At 36.8% G+C, this 20,937-nt stretch overlaps 1 protein-coding gene across 1 annotated transcript in view; it reads left to right on the top strand.

The window, feature by feature from the left end:
• Smco2 (single-pass membrane protein with coiled-coil domains 2) overlaps nt 1-17,865 on the top strand; it is a 32,249-nt gene extending 14,384 nt beyond the window's left edge. The window contains 10 exon segments of the mRNA XM_047551443.1: nt 375-492; nt 2,580-2,713; nt 3,300-3,449; nt 6,670-6,757; nt 9,646-9,702; nt 11,423-11,479; nt 12,627-12,802; nt 17,669-17,730; nt 17,733-17,801; nt 17,804-17,865. Coding sequence (XP_047407399.1) covers nt 375-492; nt 2,580-2,713; nt 3,300-3,449; nt 6,670-6,757; nt 9,646-9,702; nt 11,423-11,479; nt 12,627-12,802; nt 17,669-17,730; nt 17,733-17,801; nt 17,804-17,865 — 973 coding nt within the window.
• Nucleotides 17,866-20,937: the final 3,072 nt, after the last annotated feature.

A 20,937-nucleotide genomic window follows, 5' to 3' on the forward strand; every position in this document is an offset into this window, starting at 1 on the left:
GGATCCGAAGGTCAAGAGGACATCATGGACTTAACTCTCTCTACCCATTATTTTAAACCATGTTTTTTAAAAACTCTACTTGTTTATTTTGCACACATATTTACACATGCATATACACACAGCTGCAATGACTTTGAAATCTCATTGACAAATAATTGATTAAGTCAACAAATATTTATCCAGCCCCTCAATTTCTCTTTTTTTGTGAGATGCCATGTGTGGCATTATTCACAAAGAATGAACTCAGAACAGGGACAGCAGGTGCTCCTTGGGGCTGGGAAGATACCAGGGTCCTCCTTTAGAAATGAGTAGGGCCGGCCTGAGCTCAAGCCCATGGCCTAGTAACAGCCTTGTTTCCATTGTGTGGCTTATAGTTTGCTAAAGGAAATTACCAAAATGGATCACATCTTGGACGGATCGGAAGATAAAGACAAGATTTACTCTGAAGCTCCTCAAACTGACTTCCTTCACAAAGTGGACACTGAAAAATGGGTAAGCAAAACACTTCACATCTCCTATCTCAATGTGGTAAGAATGTCTGAGGATTTCATCCCAAGTAGGTACAGGACTTCAGAGCTTGAAACCAGGAGGGAGGCAGGGTGTGGCATTGTTGCCACTGGAGTCTGCTGTTACAACACGAGGAAAACGCTAGTGTTCCCGTGGGAAAAAAATGTGTATTATGTGTTATTTTTACCCTTGGTGATTTATTAAAATAACTAACATTTTTCACCTTAGAGAAAATTGCTACATGAAAAATCATCCCATTCTTGCAGATTGTCTTTCAGTGGGATTCATCTGTATACCCTGGATTTAATCTCTCCAGGAGAATTCATCCTCTTCCTGGTGGCTCCAGTTCTTCACTGGCTTGTGGCTCATACCTTTAGTCTCTGCCTCCATTCCACAAGGTCTTCTCCCCTGAAGCTATGTTTTTCCTCTTCTATCTCTCATTGGGATATTTATCATTGATTAAAACCCATCTAAGTAATCTAAGATGGTCCTTCCTCAAGATCTTTAACTTAATTACATGTGCAAAGATTCTTTTTCCAAATAAGGTAACATTTACAGGATCCTAGTATTAGGACACAGATATGTCTTTTGGGGGCTGCCACCTAACTTACTGCATTATATGAACTTGGACGAGTCATTAATATGAATGGCCTAGAGGATTTCAATACATGCCTTTTTTCACTTCAAATCTTTCATGAGAAAGTAAAGAAATAATGTACTTGACAGCAATTTATAAATTTATGTGGATGTGAGTTATCCCTGACTTGGCCAGTAGTTCATGTAGATAGATATTTCAATAAGAAACTGATCTGCTCTTCCTACTCCAAACTTTTCTCTTTCCAGTTAAAAAATAGTTTTGCTGAAATTCAAGAATTTTAGCTCAGACTTCTTTAAAGGACAGATAACTATTTTCCCAGTAGTTTCTTAAAAAAAAAAAAAAAGACATGTTCAAAGACAAATTATTGTCAATTTTTGTATGTATAGAATTCAAATGCCAGAAAATGCCTTGAATGTTTTTCTGTAACAAGGCAAATAAGAAAGAAAGAAATTTTGTGGATCAAATTCAGAGTAGGCTGTTACCCCAAATTCTTTGATATGAAAAAAATTTAAATCAAAAGAGAATTTAAAATAATTACACAGTGATCTACCATATTCCACACCTACACTTTAAAAATGTTAACTTTCATCACATTTGCTTAGTATTTATGTATAAAAATAGATGGAATTTTCTGAACCATTTAAAAGTAGGTCAAAGACAACATAACACTTCATTCTTGTTTACTTCAGAACAGAAAGTATCCTAAAAATAGACTTTCTTTTACGTATCTGAAGTACTGTCATCACATCTAGGAAGATTAACAATAATTCTATAATATGTTCCAATACCTGCAATTCTCTCAATATTCTAATTTCCTCAGTTGTGTCCCAAATATGTTTTAGGGCTGTATTTTTTAAACCAACATCCAAGCAAGATCTATGCAATGCATTCAATTGCTATATCTCTTTAGACTCTCGAGATATGGATGGAACATTCCAACCACCTTGCCTTTTCCATTAAAATGAATTTTTGAAGAGATTTGAAGAGTCATCTTGAGTAGAGTTTTAGAGTTCAATGGTCAAGTGGAATTCTACTACTCATCAACACTGAAAGGAGTTCTGATTTGTGTGTGTGTGTGTGTGTGTATGTGTTTGTGTGTTTACTGGGGATTGACCCCCATATTATCCCAGAGCTACATCCCCAGTTCTTTATATTATTTACTTTGAGTCAGGGCCCACTTAATTGTTGAGGCTGGTCTTGAACTTGTTATCCTCCTGCCTCAGCCTCCTGAATCACTGGGATCATAGGCATCAGCCACTGCACCCAGCAAGAGCTCTGATGCACTCATCCCTGCCCCAGTCTTTTGAAAACTAAACACAATGGCATGTCTTTGTATCTTACAAATACATTAGAAAGTGCAGGCCTCAGAGGGCTGTTTGCACCCAGAGAAGGGACGTTGGGTGGGGCTAGAGGAACCTCGACCTCTTGTGATAACCCATTTGCTCTGCTTTGCTTCCTTCGTCATCTTAATCAGGATACGCTGGAGCTGAAGGCTGAGCAGGGCGAGGACCTTCAGAAAGAGCAGGATGAGCAAAAATCAGATCTAGTTCACGAGGACACTCAAGCATCCACGTCCGTGCTCTTTCCAGAGACGAAGATCCCTGAAATGTAAGCCTGAACTGCAGAGACTGCTTAATGATAGGGGGTGGGGTTGAAATTTAGCAAAATATTGAGGGAAAGCCTGGTAGATTTAAATTCCATATATGTCTTGAACCATAAAGCACTCAAGCCAAGGGCTTCTCTTTGCAAACTTATCCCTGAAACTTGAAATTAATACATACCTCAGAACTCTCAGATAACTTTGGAGATATGGAAATCATTCTCATTATCATGAAAAATATACTGTTAAGACTTTGTAGACACTTTCCCTATTGTATATTTCTTCCTCAACAAGATGCAACCATTATCCTGGTACCAATATTTAGCATTCATTCCTTGGAGGGAAATTAAAAATACATCTACATTTTTTTTTGATGAATATAAAATACACTTTGTTTTATCCAGTCTTTTAAAGACCTGTTAAAATGGATATCAGATAAAGGCCCAAACTTCTTGAGTCCTAAGCCCCCGCCTGTTCCATTTTGGTGATAGGAAATGAATAAACAGACTAACTTGTCATTTGAAAGAAAGGAATTTTGGACTATGTGAGACGTTTCCCATTCGCTACCTACCAGTGATCATAATATTTCTGTAGGAGTCAAGAGAGGATGTTCCTCAGGCTGAACTACTGGAATGCAAAGATGGGTCTACAAGTGAAAGAACTTGGAGCTGATCACATTGACTGGATGGAGAAAATTAACAACATTATACAAAAAATAAATACAACAGAAAACACAGTGAAAAGGTAATTGCGGGGTAGTGAAGTTGGTCAAAAAACAATGGAAGGTTTTATAGCTTCAGAAACCTAAGATGCTCTGGATTTAAGGGGATAAAGTCTTTAGGATAAGAAGTATAAAGTCCTGTGAGCCATAGTCAATGTCACAAAATCTCAGAGCTTAAATCACAGTTACCTTCATCTTTGCTCTGTTTTCTCTCACACACTCTTTCTTCAAGGCTTAGTTACCACAGGAATGTTCAGGCCCCCAGTACCATTGAAGGTTATTCATTATTGTCCAAAGAGATCCAACCAGCATGCTTAGGGGAAAAATGTGAAGCATATTTGGTGACATGCCTCTGGGTTTCACTGGGACATTTTAAGGTGAAGAAAAAAAGGTAATTGTTATTGTTGAGCATGGTAGCACATGCCTGTAATCCTGGTGACTCAGGAGCCTGAGGTAAAAGAATCACCAGTTCAGGGACAACCTGGACAATAGTGAGACCCTGTCTCAAAACAAAAATTGAGGGGCTGGGGATATAGCTCAGTTGGTAGAGTGCTTGCCTTGCAAGCACAAGGCCCTGGGTTCAAATCCCCAGCACTGAAAAAAAAAAAAAAAAAAAAAAAAAGAAAGAAAAGAAAGGTCTGGGGGTGTAGCTCAAAAGGTCTGGGGGTGTAGCTCAGTGGTGGAGCACCCCAGTAACAAAAAAAAAAAAAAAAGTTCAGTGTTATTTATTTAACCACTGGAATAAAGAATGGATTTTGGAGTCAGAGGGACCTGTGTTTGAATCCTGACTGTCATTTCTTGGATAACTCAACCAACCTTTTAAAAGACTTGGCTCTCCTCTTCTAAACAGAGGAACTAAAGGACACCTCATTGGCTTATTGTAAGGATTCAATACAATTCCATGTGTAAAGACTGTAACACAGGACATGGTACAAGAGAAATGATTAATAAATGGAAGTCACTGTTAGAAATACACACCTGTGGGGCTGGGGAGATAGCTCAGCTGGTAGAGTGCTTGCTTCACAAGCACAAGGCCCTGAGTTCGATCCCCAGTACCGCAAAAAAAAAAAAGAAATACACACCTGTGGACTTCTGCACTTTCCTACCATCTTCCAAACGCTTTCTACTGCAGGGCTACTCTTCACCGTTCCCCTATCTTTCAGGGGCACATCACCCTTCACAGAGCCTTCTGACCACCCTATCCAAAAGGGGCCTTTTCCTTTGCTGAAGCATTAATAATTTTTTTTTAAAAAGAACATTAATTCAAATCACATCTATTAGGTTTTTTTTTTCCTTTTTTAAAATGAAGGTGTAATTTACATATAGTAAACGATGATTTTTAGTGTGTGGTCCTGCAGGTTTTAAAAAATGTGTATAGTTGTGGAGCCAACAGAGTGAAGATGTGGGACACTTTCATTGTTCCACAAACTCCTTCATGCCCTTCTGCAGTCCACCTCTGGCCCCAGGCCAAGCTGCTGGCAACCACAGATCTATCTATCCCCATCATTTTACCTTTGCTCAAATACCGTATGATGGCATCACACAGCACATGCAGCCTTTTGAGTCTACCTTCTTCCATTTAGTGTAATGCACTTGACATTCATCCATGTTGCTGCTGTGTGCATGAGCAGACTCTCCTTTTAATGGCTGGATAGTACTCCTTTGCATAAATATACCACCTTTTATTCATTCAACAGTCAAAGAACTTTTAGGATTTGGGGCACTTATGAATAAAAATAACAAAAACATTCACACATAAGTATATGTGTGAGCACACATTTTTTCTTTTTTGCATAAACAACAAGGAATGAGAATGCTAGGTTGTATAGTAATTTGATTTTTTTCTGATAGGATGACTTCTACTTTGGTGTATTGTGAGTGGAAGGAGGAGGGTCACTCAAACAGGGGATTTTCTTTATATATTTTTTTTAATGTGTTCTTTTTAGATATACATGACAGTACAGTATATTTTGACATATTATACATACATGGAGTAAACTTTTTCCAATTAGGATCCCATTCTTGTGGTTGTACATGATGTGGAGTTACACTGGTTATATATTCCTCTACAAACATAGGAAAGTTGTGTCTGATTCATTCTACTGTCTTTCCTATGCCCATCCCCACTCCCTTCCCTTCATTCCCCTTTGTTTAATCCAATGAACTACTATTTTTCCCTCTCCCTCCCTTATTATGTGTTAGCATCCACATGTCAGAGAGAACATTTGGATTTTGGTTTTTTGGATTAGGCTTATTTCACTTAGCATGATAGTCTCTCAGTTCCATCCATTTATCAGCAAATAACATAATTTCATTCTTCTTTATAGCTAATATTCCATTGCATATATATACCTCATTGTCTTTATCCATTCATCTGTTGAAGGACACCTAAGTTGGTTTCATAGCTTAGCCATTGTGAACTAAGCTGCTATAAATATTGAAGTGGCTGTGTCACTGTAGTATGCTGATTTTAAGTCCTTTGGGTATAAACGAGGAGTGGGATAGCTGGGTCAATGGTACATTTATATTTTTAAGAAACTGCCAAGTGGTTTCAAATGGCTATGCTATTTTGCATGGCTTTCAGCAGTGTATTGAGAGTTCCAGCTGCTCTGCATTCTCACCAGCTTTTGGCGTTGTTAGGATTCTTCTTTCTTTTTTTTTCTTTCTTTCTTTCTTTCTTTCTTTCTTTCTTTCTTTCTTTCTTTCTTTCTTTCTTTCTTTTGTTACTATATTGTAATAGATCTGCGGTGGTATCTTATTGTCCTCAATTTTCATTTAGCTATTAACTAATGATGTTAAGAGTCTTTTCATGTACATATTTGCCATATGTATATCTTCTTGGATAAAAATGTCTGTTTGCATCTTTTGCCCTTTTAAAAATTTGAGTTGTTTATTTATTACTGAGTTTTTAAGGTTCTTAATATATTCTAGATAAAAGTCCAGATATTCAGGATGTGATTTGCAAATTTTTCCTTCCTAATTTGTGGTTCGTCTTTTTATACCCTTAACAGGTCTTTGGAGGAGCAGTAGATCTTTTAGGCCTCAGCTCTTTCATATTATCTAGATTACTTAGAGTGCTTTTTCCTTTCTTAAATTTGATTTACAACTTCTCATTCCAATACAATCATTACCCAAATGTCTATATAGGAACAGCATTTCATTTTTGAAAGATCAAAAGTATCTCTTCTATTGGGTGATTTTCTTAATTCACAGGACTTAAATCATCCCTTGATCTATTTGCAGCTTATTAAATGAGGTGACGACCCTGGAAGGCCAAACTGAAAATCTGGAGGACCAGGGTCTTGACCCTGACCAGGGGGCAAACATTGAGGTAAGTGGGCAGCTTGGGAGCGTCTGTCATTTCTCCCTACCCCTTCTATGATTTCACAGGCCATAACAAGAAGTAAGATGCATCTCTGTCACGAAGAGGGGTACTGTCTCATGGTCAGTTCTGAGCACCTTCCTCCTGAGTAACACCACTGTTCTGGTTACTCAAAAAGCCTAGACTTTCCTACCTTGAAACTAGGTAAGAGATATGATAGATTTCCATTTGATGCCATCTTAAGGTAAGGTTAAGTACTTTAAGGGAGGAATTCTTTCCTTAATCTTGATATTCCACCACCTAACAGCACAGAGAAAACACCCAGGAAATAAATATTTCTCAAGAATTGCATCTTTAGAATATAAGTGTTTGTCTTAATGAAGAGTTCTTGAGTGGTTTTCACTCTCCAGAGTTTTCTGATTGCTTTGTCTCCTTACATTTCTTAGAGACTCTTTTCAAAGAAAGCATTTATTTTCTATTTTTTAAAGATTCAGGATATTAGAGCTGAAAGGTAATGATCAATTTTGAGCATGAATAAGACTTCAGAATTCTGATGATAATCCTTCTCTACTGTAAGTCAGGCTTTTGTAGAGAAATCCAAAATGAAATTTTTCACTTTTTTTTCTCAAAAAATAAAAAAAATCCTGTATCTAACTACCTCTTTTTATTGAAATTGCCAGCCTCTGCTTTGTTCAAACTCTAGAATTTAAAGTGGATTTTGGAAGAAGTAAAGGAGAAAAATTTTGTGTTGTAGAAGGGTAAAGTTTGTTTAGATCTCTTAAATGTTAAAAGTCACCTGCAGAACAGCATAGATTTCTCACCAGGAGGAAAAAAAATTACTTTTAAGCATGACATAGATTAACATTTTGAGTTAAACTCTTATTTTAAACATCTTATTTTAAACTCTTATTTTAAACATCTTACTTTGCACTAGTTAAAAAGAAAAGACTCATTCCTCAACACACACAATATTTGGGCTTTGGAAATTGCAAACTATGGAAAAGGGAAACAGACAGTCTCCTTTGACATTTTTCCCAAAAGTCAGCTGAGTGTATTATAGGAAGTGGTTTTCATCAGGAGGCAGGGATTAGGACAGACGAGTATCTAAGACTGAGGAGAAAGATGGAGGAGCAAAGATAAATAAAAGTGAGGTTTTTTTTTTTGTTTGTTTGTTTTTTAACAAAGGAGGAGTTTAGGATAATAGGAAAAGGGCAGATATCACACATGTGTCTGGAAATTGTACTGGAGATATGAAACACATTAAAAACAAACCAAAACAAAACCAGGCATGAACTTCAAAACAAGAAACTGTCCAAGGGTCCACCAGTGGGTATGTGGATAAACTGTTAGTTGTGTGGAGGAACACCACTCTGCAATACAAAGAAACAGACTTCTGATTCACCCAGAATGGGAGTGGACTCTGATGCCTTATGCTAAGTGAAAGGCCTCAGACTCAGAAGGCTACATTCCTTATGACTTTATATGCAACACTCTGCAAAGGCAAACCCATAGGAAGAGAAAATAGGTTAGTTGTGACTGGGGTTGAGTGGAGAAAGGGAGGAGGGGATCGACAAAGGGCACAAAGAAATGGAATGATGAAATGAAGGACATAGTCTGGACCTAGTGGTGGCAGTGGTGACTATGTGACCGTTCAAGCATCAAAATTTGGGAACTGTATGATCTTGAAAGGTGAGTGTACTGTACATAAATTATACCTCAATAAATACATTTTTGAAAAAATGACACAATCTCTGTCTGTTGTCAAGTGTATGGACTGATGGAACATTGAAAACAAATGTAGTGATATATGTGAATAAGAAGCTTCAATATAACTATTACAGAAGCAGAGTTAAGTAGGAATGATTGTAAGTTTCCCTGGTGAGAAAACTAATGAAGTTAATAAAATTAAAATAATATTACAAGTATTGGCTTATTTATTCCTCATGATAAAATGGAGTAACTAAGAAAATTATGAAAGGGTAATCTACTAAAACTATTAATGAAAATGAAAAGAAAAAGAAAACAGAAACAAAGATAGATCTATTTAAAAGAACTTTAAAGTGGGGAACAATGGCACACACCTGTAATCCCAGGTGGCTGAGACCCACACACCTGTGGCCCAGGAGGCTGAGACCGGAGGATCGTGAGTTCAAAGCCAGCCTCAGCAAAAGCAAGGTGCTAAGCAACTCAATGAGACCCTGTCTCTAAATAAAATACAGAATTGAGCTGGGGATGTGGCTCAGTGGTGGAGGGCCCCTGAGTTCAATCCCCAGTACCTGCCCCTCTAAAAAAGACCTTTAAATTGTGGAATGCTTTTTGAGGCGGCCTTTGTATATCCCCTGATCATTGAACTCCCACATCCATAAATCTTTCTGAAATATCCTTATGAACATCCTAGACTTTAATTCTGAGACAAACTCTATCCCAGTTATCTTTGATAAATTCTGCATAAGATCTTTGTTGCATAAGTAAACTAGAACAACAATTAAAATGTGATCATTGTAACATAACTCCTTCCTAAATAATTAAACCACACAATCAGTTCAGAGTTGATGACAAATTAACTTGGTACAACATAGAGGTGACTGTACATGTCCCAGGACAGCAATAGCTAGTGGATGGTAAAAACTGCTTGAGGAAATAAGTATTCCTATTACTTGTGTTCAACCAGCTCAGTGTCTAGCTCCATGGCCACTTATGTAGGATGTAGCTAGTGATATCTCTATTTAGTGCTGTTTTTGTAGATTAATACACAGAACAGTGTTGGGGTGCAACAGCTTTATTCAATCTGAAACTTTTTAACCACAAAACGTGCTTTCTCCTAAAAATAATTTGTTTTGTTTCAGTTCCACACATCATTCATTATAACTTCGACTTTATATGCTTTTATTTTCTAGGAGAAGATCATAGAAATTAGAAAGCAATTAAGAGAAATGAATAACAAATTGGCCCAGGTAATGATAAAAATGACTTTACAACTTGAGGTAAACAATTCTTCAAGAAATCTCGAATTTAGAAAGTTTCAGGGAATGGAATCTAAAATTCAATGAAAACACTCTCAGAAGTTGAGACCAAGAAAGGACTTATTGTCATTTAATCTGTACCCTCGCTTTCAAAAAAGAAAAGAATGATTTAAAAAGATGAAGTGGTGAAATAACTTGTCCATATTTCCAGATAAAAAGTATCAGTCTTGGTCATGCTCCCCCATTTATATTAATATTATATATAACACATGTATAAGCTTTTTCTTCTAATATAAGTAATGCATTCTTATTTTAGCAACTAAAAATTGTGAAACTAATTCAGATAAAAATTGAAAAATAACCCCAATAATCCCATTCCCTCAAAAGAAACATTTATATTCTAAAATGTAATAGGACATTTACATCTTAGGACATTTATATTCTAAATTTTTCTTGTACATATATTTGTGTATTACTGTTATTTCAGTAGGATCATATCATACACAGTTTTGCAATTGCGTTCTCATGTAACAGTTTTCTTCAACAATTTTCTATGCTTGTAAATGTCATCTCATCTTTTTTAGGTCACTGCTCTTATGCAGAATTGATGTTTGAATTTATCAAATTTATTTTGTTGGATATCTGGGACTATATACATCTGTGTTTGCCACTAGAAACTGCTTTGAAAATCCATGCCTTTCCTTACTCTTACAAGGGTTTCTTCAAAAATCAGTTTCTAGAGAGGCCACCATCTCTAGAACTGATCTTTCTTGAATCCACACTATTCTTCTTTCTGTAAATCCACTTTTCAAGGTGTCTTGCTAGTCCATAATAGGATGATTAATTTAAAACATGTGAAAGCATCATTTAATTCTGACATATGTGCAATTGGCATTCATGTCTTAGAAGGGAATGGTTTGTTTTTGTCCCCTGTCTTGTTCTTACTGACAGAAACCATCTGTGTTCTCTCCCAGATAACTACTGGAAACATGGGAAGAAAACAGGAACTAGACCTTTTTTGTGGACAACTCTTGCTAAGCCAAGAGCCTGAATATTCAATTTGATATAATGAGGATTTCCTAGTTATAAATTATAATTTTTTTTTTTTTTTGTGGTGCTGGGGATTGAACCCAGGGCCTTATGCTTAAGAAGCAAGCACTCTACCAACTGATCTATCTCCCCAGCTCCAAATTTTTTAATTTTTTAAAAAATAATTTTGTATTTGTAGATGGACAGAATGCATTTATTGTTTATTTTATGCAGTGCTGAGGATTGAACCCAGTGCCTCACACATGCTAGGCAAATGCTCTGCCACTGAGTTACAGCCCAGCCCCAATTTTTAAATATTTAAAAGAAATACTTTCTTATTTTCTCAGAAACTTATTAGTGTCTTGAAGGAATTTTTTTGTTTCGTTTTAAGGAGCAAGGAAGGAGTAATGCATACAGAAAAGAATGATTTATAATAAGTGGTTTTGTATAAATGTATATTTTCAAAGCACTGAAAATAATCTTGGTAATCTATGGATTATTCCTCTTGCAGTTTGCAATTCATGATTCATGAGCAATTCATGAATTTAAGAGGAACAATTTCACCAAGTAAAAGTAAATTTCAACTCACATTTTATAAGTGGTGTCAAATGAAATGAGAGATTTTATTATATAAACCAGAAAATAATTTTCATTTTACCCAGAATTATGGATATCTTTTCAGGTAGATGCTTGTAATGAAGCTCATGAATTAAAGGAGAAACTCATTGAAAGAATAGAGGTAAGACTTCACAGATACACCAGTTCAAATAAATCAGAAGATTCATATGGTAACAAAGAGGTCACGTGTTCCTTTAGCATTGGAAGGCACACCACATTGCAGTCTCTTTCTAGTCTTATCACTCTTCCCCTCCTGGCCTTCTGCACTGGGCCAATAGAACATCTCACAATTTTGGTGCACTCTCGAGCTCTCCTACCCCTATGCTACTTCTACTTCCCTCCCTCCAGCTGGAGTTTTTCTCCATGTCCACAGATGACCCATTCTGTGTTCTCAGTTCAAGAGTCATCTCTTCTTCCAGACCTCTCCTGATCTCCCCTTGCCAGGAAAATGACTTCATCTTTAATTCCTTCCCCCAGGTCTCACACATCCAGGTAAATGTGGACAGGTGAATGAATGAATGAATGAACCTGTCTCCTGCTCAGAGGTGCCTTCTCATCCCACATCTCTAGAAGAGGCCCCCAAACCTCAGCTACTCTCTGTTTCATTACCTAGTTTTCTCTTTAGTGTGTATATTAATTCATAGCATCTAATGTATGTGTGCATTTATTACTTGTTTCACAGCCCCTGTAAATGTACATGTAATAGTTTGCACCTTCCTTGTGTATTTTATTAATTACTGTATCCTAGAAGAGTGCCTCATTGGCAATAATTGCCCAATGACTATGACTATGTATATATTTACATAAATAAACAAATTTAGATTAATTCAGTATACAGATATCTTCCTACTTGAATAATCCAATGAAGATTAGCATGTGGGTTTCATTTAATTCTCTACTGTGTGCTGCTTTACACTGTGAATGTGTAAGTCCCCTTTTATTGAGGTATGCCCTTACCAATGATCTCTTCATGTCACATACACATGATTTGTTATGTGGGCACCTGAAGTATCCCAGAGGTATCTTCCTCTGGGAGGCAGAGGCAGAAGGATCACAAGTTCTAGTCCAGTCTGGGAAACTTAGTCAGACCTGGTCTCAAAATGAAACAAAACAGGTCCTGGGAATGTAGATCAGTGGAAGAGTGCTGGTCTAGCATGTGCATGGCCCTGGGTTTGATCCCCAGTACTAGGGTGGTGGGGTGAGAACTGGGATACATGTAGAATGATTTTTTTTTTTTTAAAGATAGTTAATTTCTCTTTTTTTCCCAGAACTTTTATAAGGACATGACTCTACTGAACACTAAGTTGGGGATGTACCACATTCAAGAAAGGGAAACGGATTCTTACAGTTCTGAAGAAATGGATGTGGAAGAAATAGAGCCACTGCTTCCTGAGGCCTCGCTACCCTCCTTAGAACAGAACTCTCTTCCCCACATTGCAGTGTGGTGAGTTGGAGAGAGGGGCCCTTATGGGCTGGATTTTCTTTATTTTTATTTTTTGGATAAATCTATCTATATGTAATATCCATATGTTTAGCTACATGTTTGTCTACATGTGAGATCTATCTATCATCTAAATCTTGAAGGATGGTAAATATCTGCTATGATACAACCTCCTCTACTTTATATTCTCATTAAGCAGATTTGAAAACTTTCAGTTGCTGGACAGGATGCCTCTCCCCTGTGTGTTATTGGAGACATCTATTTGACTAATTCTGGTTCTTTGGGTCCCTTTCTCAAGATGCTACATTATTATATGTACCCTGAGCAATACTCTCTTCCAAGAAAAGAATTCTGATTCTTCATTTCCAACAAACCAACCCACATAGAATCTTTAGCTCTCTTTTCTCAAGTCCCTTTCTTTTAAAACGTGAGTTGTCTTTTTGTTGTTGAGTTGTAGGAGTGCATGCATTCTGTACCATGCATATAGTCTGTCATAGAGCCAAGAGCATATTATTGCAATTCAGATGTTACAAATCTCTCTCATTGTAATACTCAATGGATACACAAAGGCAGGGATCTTGTCTTCATTTTGGGACATATATAGAGGATTCTTATAATGCTCAGCAAAGGTCAAATTAATAAAAAATAAGGAGTTAAGTCAGTGAAAATGGTGGAGCAAAAACCTCTGAAAATTTTCTCTTCCTTAAAATCAATGAGAAACCTGAGGAAAATGATCAGAATCAACTTTTTCAGAACTTTGGAAATTGAGGATTTAGTATCTAGAATCTATAAAAATCTATTTTAAACACCAACAAGAAAACAACCCAGTTTTCTTCAAAGGACTTAGGTAGACATTTCTTCAAGAATATACGGGTCAATAAACACACTGGTCAAAACCCACATTGAAGCACATGAAAGAGATTGATGTCTTGGTCATTAAGGAAAAACAAATCAAAACCACATTGAACCACAGTGAGATGCCACTTTATACCCAGTAAGATGATTTACAGTCATCTCCGCCAGGCAGTGGTGCATGCCTGTAACCCCAGCAATTTGGGAGGATTGAGGCAGGAGGATCAAGGAGTTCAGACAGCCTCCACAATTTAGCAAGATCCTCAGCAACTTAGCAAAACACTCTCTCTCAAAATAAAAAATAAAAAGGTCTAGTGATATAGCTCAGTGGTAGAGCACCCCTGGGTTCAATCCCCAGGCACACAGTAAAACAAAACACAATGACAAAAAACACCAAATGGAAAAAAAAAAAAAAAAAAAACAAGTATTAAAGAAGATGTGGAGAAACTGGGACCCTCATACATTGCTGGTGGGATTGTAAAATGATACAGCCACTTTGGAAAAGAGTTTGGTAATTCCTAAAAATGTTCAACAGAGTTACCATGTGACCCAGCAATTCCACCTGTAGGTATATATGTTCTAGTCAGACATATGTCCACACAAAAACCTGTACAAGAATGTTTATGGCAGCATTATTCTTAAGAGTTCCAAAGTAGAAACAACCCAAATGTTCATTAACTGATGAATAAAACAAATAAACACAAAGTGGTAGATCCACACGATCAAGTATTAGGCACAAAAAGAATGAAGTACTGATACAACATGGATGATCTGAAAAAACATTATGCTAAATACAAGAAGACAGACACAAAAGGACATGTATTATATGATACTCTTTTCTGAAATGTTCAAAAGAGGAAATCCATCCAGACTTGCAAGTAGCTCATTGATTATAAGACTAGAGTATCATAGAGAATAGGGAAAGAGTGACTGCTCATGAATATGGGGTTTCTTTTTGGGAAGATGATATTTCCTGGAATTAGATGGTGACATTGGTGGTACAACGTTGTTACTAAACTAAATGCCACTGAAGCATAAACTTTAAAGGGTGGATTTCATGGGATGTGAAGTGCATCTCAAAAACATAAATAAGTAAATAAGCAAATGTCTCTCAGTTATTACTTTATTGTTATACAGGAAGATTATAATCCAGTTGAGTTTGCCATCTTTTTCTCACATCAATACAACTTAATTAAGATTAAGACTTTTACCCCACTCTCTTGTTAAAGAACTGGAAGCATATTAGTTCCATTAAAGCATATTTATGTACTGCTAACATTTTGAGGAGGTTTACCTTGTATAATTATTCAAAATTATGTATTATTTTGTGCTATTTTTAGCTTCAGAAGGTGGCCTCTTCTTGGGATTGCCCCTCAATCCTTCAGTTCCCTTTCTGTACTGACCCCTTGTGTAATGACCACAAATAACATGAACATTTTGGAAAAGACTGAAGATTTTTTTGTGTGGAAAGTTTTGAAAATTAAATAGCATTCAAAGTTAAAAGCACACCATAGCCAGATTGTGGAACCAACCTAGATGCCCTTCAGTTGATGAATGGATAAAGAAACTGTGGCATATATATACAATGGAATATTACTCAGCCATAAAGAATGATAAAATTATGGCATTTGCAGGCAAATGGATGAAATTGGAGAATATCATGCTAAGTGAGATAAGCCAATCTCAAAAACCAAAGGAAGAATGATCTCGCTGATAAGTGGATGATGATACATAATGGGGGCGTGGGAGGGGTTAGTTTTAGGGTTAGAGTTAGGGTTAGGGAGGGGGGCAAGAATGGGGGAAGGAAGGACTGTATAGAGGGAAAAGAGAGGTGGGAGGGGTGGGGGGAAGGGAAAAAATAACAGAATGAATCAACCAACATTACCCTATGTAAATTTATGATTACACAAATGGTATGCCTTTACTCTATGTACAAACAGAGAAACAACATGTATCCCATTTGTTTACAATAAAAAAAAGTTAAAAGAATATTTTTATTTTTATAAAAATAAGTTTTAAATGAATAAAATTATTAAAAACACTAAGAGAATGTTATAAAAACCTTATTTTAATTTAATAGTTGTAATGTTTTCCAGAGAAATATGTCTGAACCCTTTAAAATAGATACTACATATATATACTTGTATTTGCTTAATAGAATATTTAAGAACTTTTAGAAAGTTAAGTCATTGCAAATTAAAATCAAGTGATTCAATAGTGTCCAAAAAAAAAAAAAAAACAAATATGAGATATGAGTCCATCTATACCTTGAGTACTCACTGTAGGGGAAATAAACCTGGAATGATACAAAGAGAAAAAGGGGGAAAAAAAGAAAAAAACAAACCAATCAACCCCTAAAACACAATAGAAAGGATAAGTGAACGAAGGGAGGAAAGGAAGGAAAGATTTTTTAAAATCCGGTTATGTTCAAGTTATGGGATTATAATTTCTTCATTTTTCTCTTTCCCAAGTTATCTGTCATTGAGAATTTTTTATTAAAATTAAAAAACTCTTAATGTTAAAAAGTGTTTTTTAGAAAAAGTTCTAGTTTATATTTCAAAGATGACTATTTTAGGAAGCTACGAAGAACAGAGTGTTTATTTACTAGATATGTTTTGGTAGTGAGTGTTTGTTCCTTTTCATAAGAAAGAAGAAATATACTTCATGTTAGCAGCCCTCAAAGCCCCTTCTAATAGAGTATCTTGGCTAGAGTTGTAGCTCAGTGGGGAGCGCTTGCCTCGCGTTGGCGAGGCACTGGGTTTGATCCTCAGCACCACATAAAAATGGTAAATAAAATAAAGTTATTGTGTCCATCTACACTAGAAATATTTTTTTAAATAGAGTATCTTAAGAATGTTGGTTCTTCGATCAATCTGTGAGGTAAAATCAATTACTTATGCAACTGCCAAGGGATAGCACGGGGTATAATGCTAAGAAAATTAGCTCTGGTTTCTAAAATCCACTTGGGTTAGGTCACAAAATAGATCCATAGCTGGCTTTACCTGTGCCCCCAGATTTTCTCTTATGAAATGAATTCTACAGTATTTATCTCCAGGTAATGGGATTATCTATGTCATTTCTTTTCTTCTTTATGTTTTTCTGGATTTTCTAGATTTTCTGCCCTAGTCATATATTGCATATACAATTAGAAAATAAAAATGCAAGGACTTAATATCAAATGAATATGATACACCATAGGTACAGTTCAAAAAGGATTTGAGGGCTGGGGAGATAGCTCAGCTGGTAGAGTGCTTGCCTCTCAAGCACAAGGCCCTGAGTTTGATCCCCAGCACTGCAAAAAAAAAAAAAAAAAAAAAAAGGATTTGAAAAAGCTTAGATTACTTTATAAGGGAAAATCTGATGCCAGAACAAAACTGGTGATAGAGAGAACTTAATTCCTACCATCATGACATATTTGTGTCCTGTTATGATTTGGATATGAGGTGTCCCTGTAAATCTCCTGGCTTCTTTAACCCTGCCATGAGCTAAGCAGCTTTCCTCCACTGGGCCCTTCCCCCATGAGGTTCTGCCTCACCGCAGCCCAGAGCAACGGAGTCAGCCGTCTATAGCCTGAGACCTCTGAAACCATGAGCCCAGATAAACTTTTCCTCCTCTAGGTTGTTTTGTTGTGTATTTTGGTCACAGCAACACTAAGGCTGACTAATACACATCCATGAAGCAAATCTAACTGCCCGTGCCTTTACATGCCCCCAAATAGGTATCCCACACCTCACAAGCCAGGCAGAGCTGGAGCAACCTGCTGGAGTGTGAGAAGATCCCCACCACATCCAGGGTTTTATTACCTCATGGCTGTCCAATGTTAGATTCCATTGCCAGCCCCAGTGTGGGCTTGAGCACTCATCTGTTCCAAACCCCTTCTTTTACAGATGTGAACTGAGGTCAAGTTTAGTTACCTACTCCAAGTTTTAAAGCGACGTGGATGGAGGAGTCCTATTAATGGGGTTCTCTCCTGGCTTTTTTTTTTTTTTTTAACACAGATGTTTTCTTTCCTCCTAGGAAACGAGCACTGAGATATTTCATCATGTTTTACGTCCTCACCTTCACTGGAATTTCATGTTACTCTTGTTTGTGGATGCTACGTTTATCTTTGAAAGGGTGCTGCCTAGCATACTTGGACGCCGCACAATGTGGAACTTCGGGAGATGATCGGACCTTTCTTGAACTTGGAAGTAGAAGACTTGTTACCCTCCTAAAGATGATACAGAAGCTAGTGTTACACTACTGTACTTTCTCCCCAATAAAATTCTGGCTGTTCCTGTATTATGAGGGTTCACTTATTTTTTAAAAATACTCTTCAGTATTTGTGAAACACATTATAATTCACACGAATATGAAAGTTAATCTTTACCCTAATGACTCATAGTGACTTCTTGAATCGTTGCATACTTTGTTATAAACACTTGAAACCACTAGCCTTCCTTCTCCCCCCAACATGCAGTACACTGAGACAGTCAAGTACGAGCTCCCCTTAAACTATTATTGTCCCCATTCTGACCTCTAATGTCTCAGAAAAGAAGGAACATGGGCTGGGTAGATACTCAGTGGGTAGAGTGCTTGCCTTACAAGCACTAAGGCCCTGGCTCAATCCCCGTACCCCGCAAAAAAAAAAAAAAGAAGGAACGAATTCCCTCCTCTGTGTCCAATTTTACTCATTGGATTGGAACCTTTTGCAAATATAGTGGACATTTCTTGATTTTTCTCCTTAATATTTGTTTTTCCTTGTGGTAACAACACCCTGATTTTGCCTTGAAGGATCTATCTTTCCCAGTAAGCATATTTATAGGTGGTTTTTCAGTTGATGCCCTGTCTTCCTATTAATAAGAATTAGAACTATGTTGCATCAAACAACCTTTAAGAATGAGAATTTTAAGAAGAATCGTGCAAAGAATGGAAATGATTGCAACTTTGATTTTGTGAACTAGTCTATATCTTTTTCTGCTTAATTAGACAGAGGTGGTTCTGTTACTTACAATCAGAGGGAGCCTAACTCATAGAGTAGTGAATTTTGAATGTTAAGCATTTTACCCCTAACTTTGTAGGTAATGGAGAAATACACTTATTTTTAATATAAAAATAGTTTTAATTGAACTGTGCAAAATTAATAGAACCATAAAGACTAAATGATGTAGGAGGGCAGATGGAGTGTTGGAGATTAGTTAAAAGGTTATCCAGTGATCTGGGTAGTCTAAAGGAGGGAATGAAAAGACGGTGATGGAGAAGAAGTCAGGTAAGGGTAGATTTTATGAAATTTGGTTGTGTAATGGGCATGGAGTGGTAGGTAGTGACAAAGGAATATGAAATATGATCCATTTGAATGGATCTTGAAGGATAGATATTTTCATGGTAGAGAGGAGGAAAAAGCATTTCAGAGGGAAAACAAATTAGTACAACTTAGAAGTCAGGCATATTAGACAAAGTTAGGAAAGTTGCTTTAGCATAGAACTTGCCAAACTGTTTTGTTTATTCCTTAAAAACAAACACCACACTTCACTCATTTTTGTAGTCTCAGGAATAGCCCACTGACTGGATGCATCAGAATAATTTGGGGGAACTTCACATATTAGAGATTTCCAATCCCACCACCCCCACAGATATTTAGATTTAGTAGAGTTAATGTGGGGTCCAGGAACATTATTTTTATTTTATTAATTTATCTATTTATTTAGTACTTGGGGTTGAATTCAGGGTCACTTTACCACTGAACCACATCCCCAGACACACACACACAAACTTATTCTAATTTTGAGACAGTCTCACTAAATTGCCTTGGCTGGCCTTGAACTTGTGATCCTTCTGTCTTAGCCTCCTGAGTCACTGGGATTACAGCCAAGAATTTTATTTAAAAAAATTTCACAAGCTAGGGGGTATAACTTGGTGGTAGAGCATCTGCTTAGCATGTGCTAGGCCCTGGGTTCAATCCCCAGCATCAAAAAATAAATAAATAAATAAATAAATAAATAAATAAATAAAATAAACGAAATATATCTTCCTAGCTATGTTTGATGTAAATCCAAATTTGGGGACTCTACCTTAGTACACTATAGGAAAATGCTGTGTATATATTAAGTACTCAATACATACCCATTAAATTAAATTAAACTAGATGTCCTTATCTTGGTAACCTCCCTATTACCTCAGCCAGCACGATATTCAATATTTATCCAATAATTTGTCAATATTTTTCCAATGTTTCCTCACACCTTTGAAGTAACTTTCAACTCCTTCGCTACCTTTATCTGTTGCTGTTCTTTTTAGTTATACATGAGAGTAGAATGTATTTTGACATATCATATGTATATGGAGTATAACTTCCCACTCTTGTGGTCGTACATGATGTGGAGTTGTACTGGTTGTGAATTCATATATGAACAGAGGAAAGTTATGTCCCATTCATTCTACTGTCTTTCCCATTCCCATTCACTCCCTTCCCATCACTGCCCCCCACCACCCCTCAATCCAATCCCACAAAACTTCACTGCCTATTGTAAGTCAGTATCTGCATAGCAGAGAGAACATTCAGCCTTTGGCCTTTGGTTTTTGGAACTGGCTTATTTCACTTAGCATGATAGCTCCAGTTCTATCTATTTTACTGGCAAATGACATAATTTCATTCTTCTTTATGGCTGTTCACTACTTTTTTGATTTTTGCATTCCAGCAATCACTGGGTCATCCCAATTCTTCTATAGTAATTTTTCTTAGATCAGCTACCATTCTTTGCATTTATATTGTTACCATTCTAATCGGCCTTATACAAATGCATCACTGTTGAGAAATACAGTCTGTTGTTTCTCTTCCCAAAGACTGCCATTATGCACCCAACCTTGGACAGTACTGAAGCAGAGCAGGGACCCCCACCCAAAAGACCCTTACCAAAATTAAGCTGCTTCTTTTGTCAGATCATCAGGATGTCTGCAGAGATTACTGTGGTTGGTAGTTCCTCTTTCTTGTAAATGCCAGGTTTACACACAAAAAGTGTGTCAGAGTTAGTCTGCAAGTGTGTCATACAAAAAAGATATTACCTCTGTTTTCTTGATAAAAACTTGTGAAACCTGTGTCTGGTCTAGAGGATGAAACAGATAGCACTTGTCATGTGAACCTCCAGTCCTCCCTACCCCTGGCACTGGGTATAAAATTCAAAGTATTTCCAAAATCTTTGTTCAGAGGAAGAATTCTTAGGCAAGGGCCACCCCTGAATGCTGTAGTCAATAAAACTCCTTTCTGAAAATTCCTCAGGTGTCCAACCTCTTCCTCCTACTTCAGTACA

Source organism: Sciurus carolinensis, chromosome 4 (genome assembly GCF_902686445.1).
Source record: "Sciurus carolinensis chromosome 4, mSciCar1.2, whole genome shotgun sequence".
In the NCBI taxonomy this organism is placed as follows: Eukaryota; Metazoa; Chordata; class Mammalia; order Rodentia; family Sciuridae; genus Sciurus; species Sciurus carolinensis.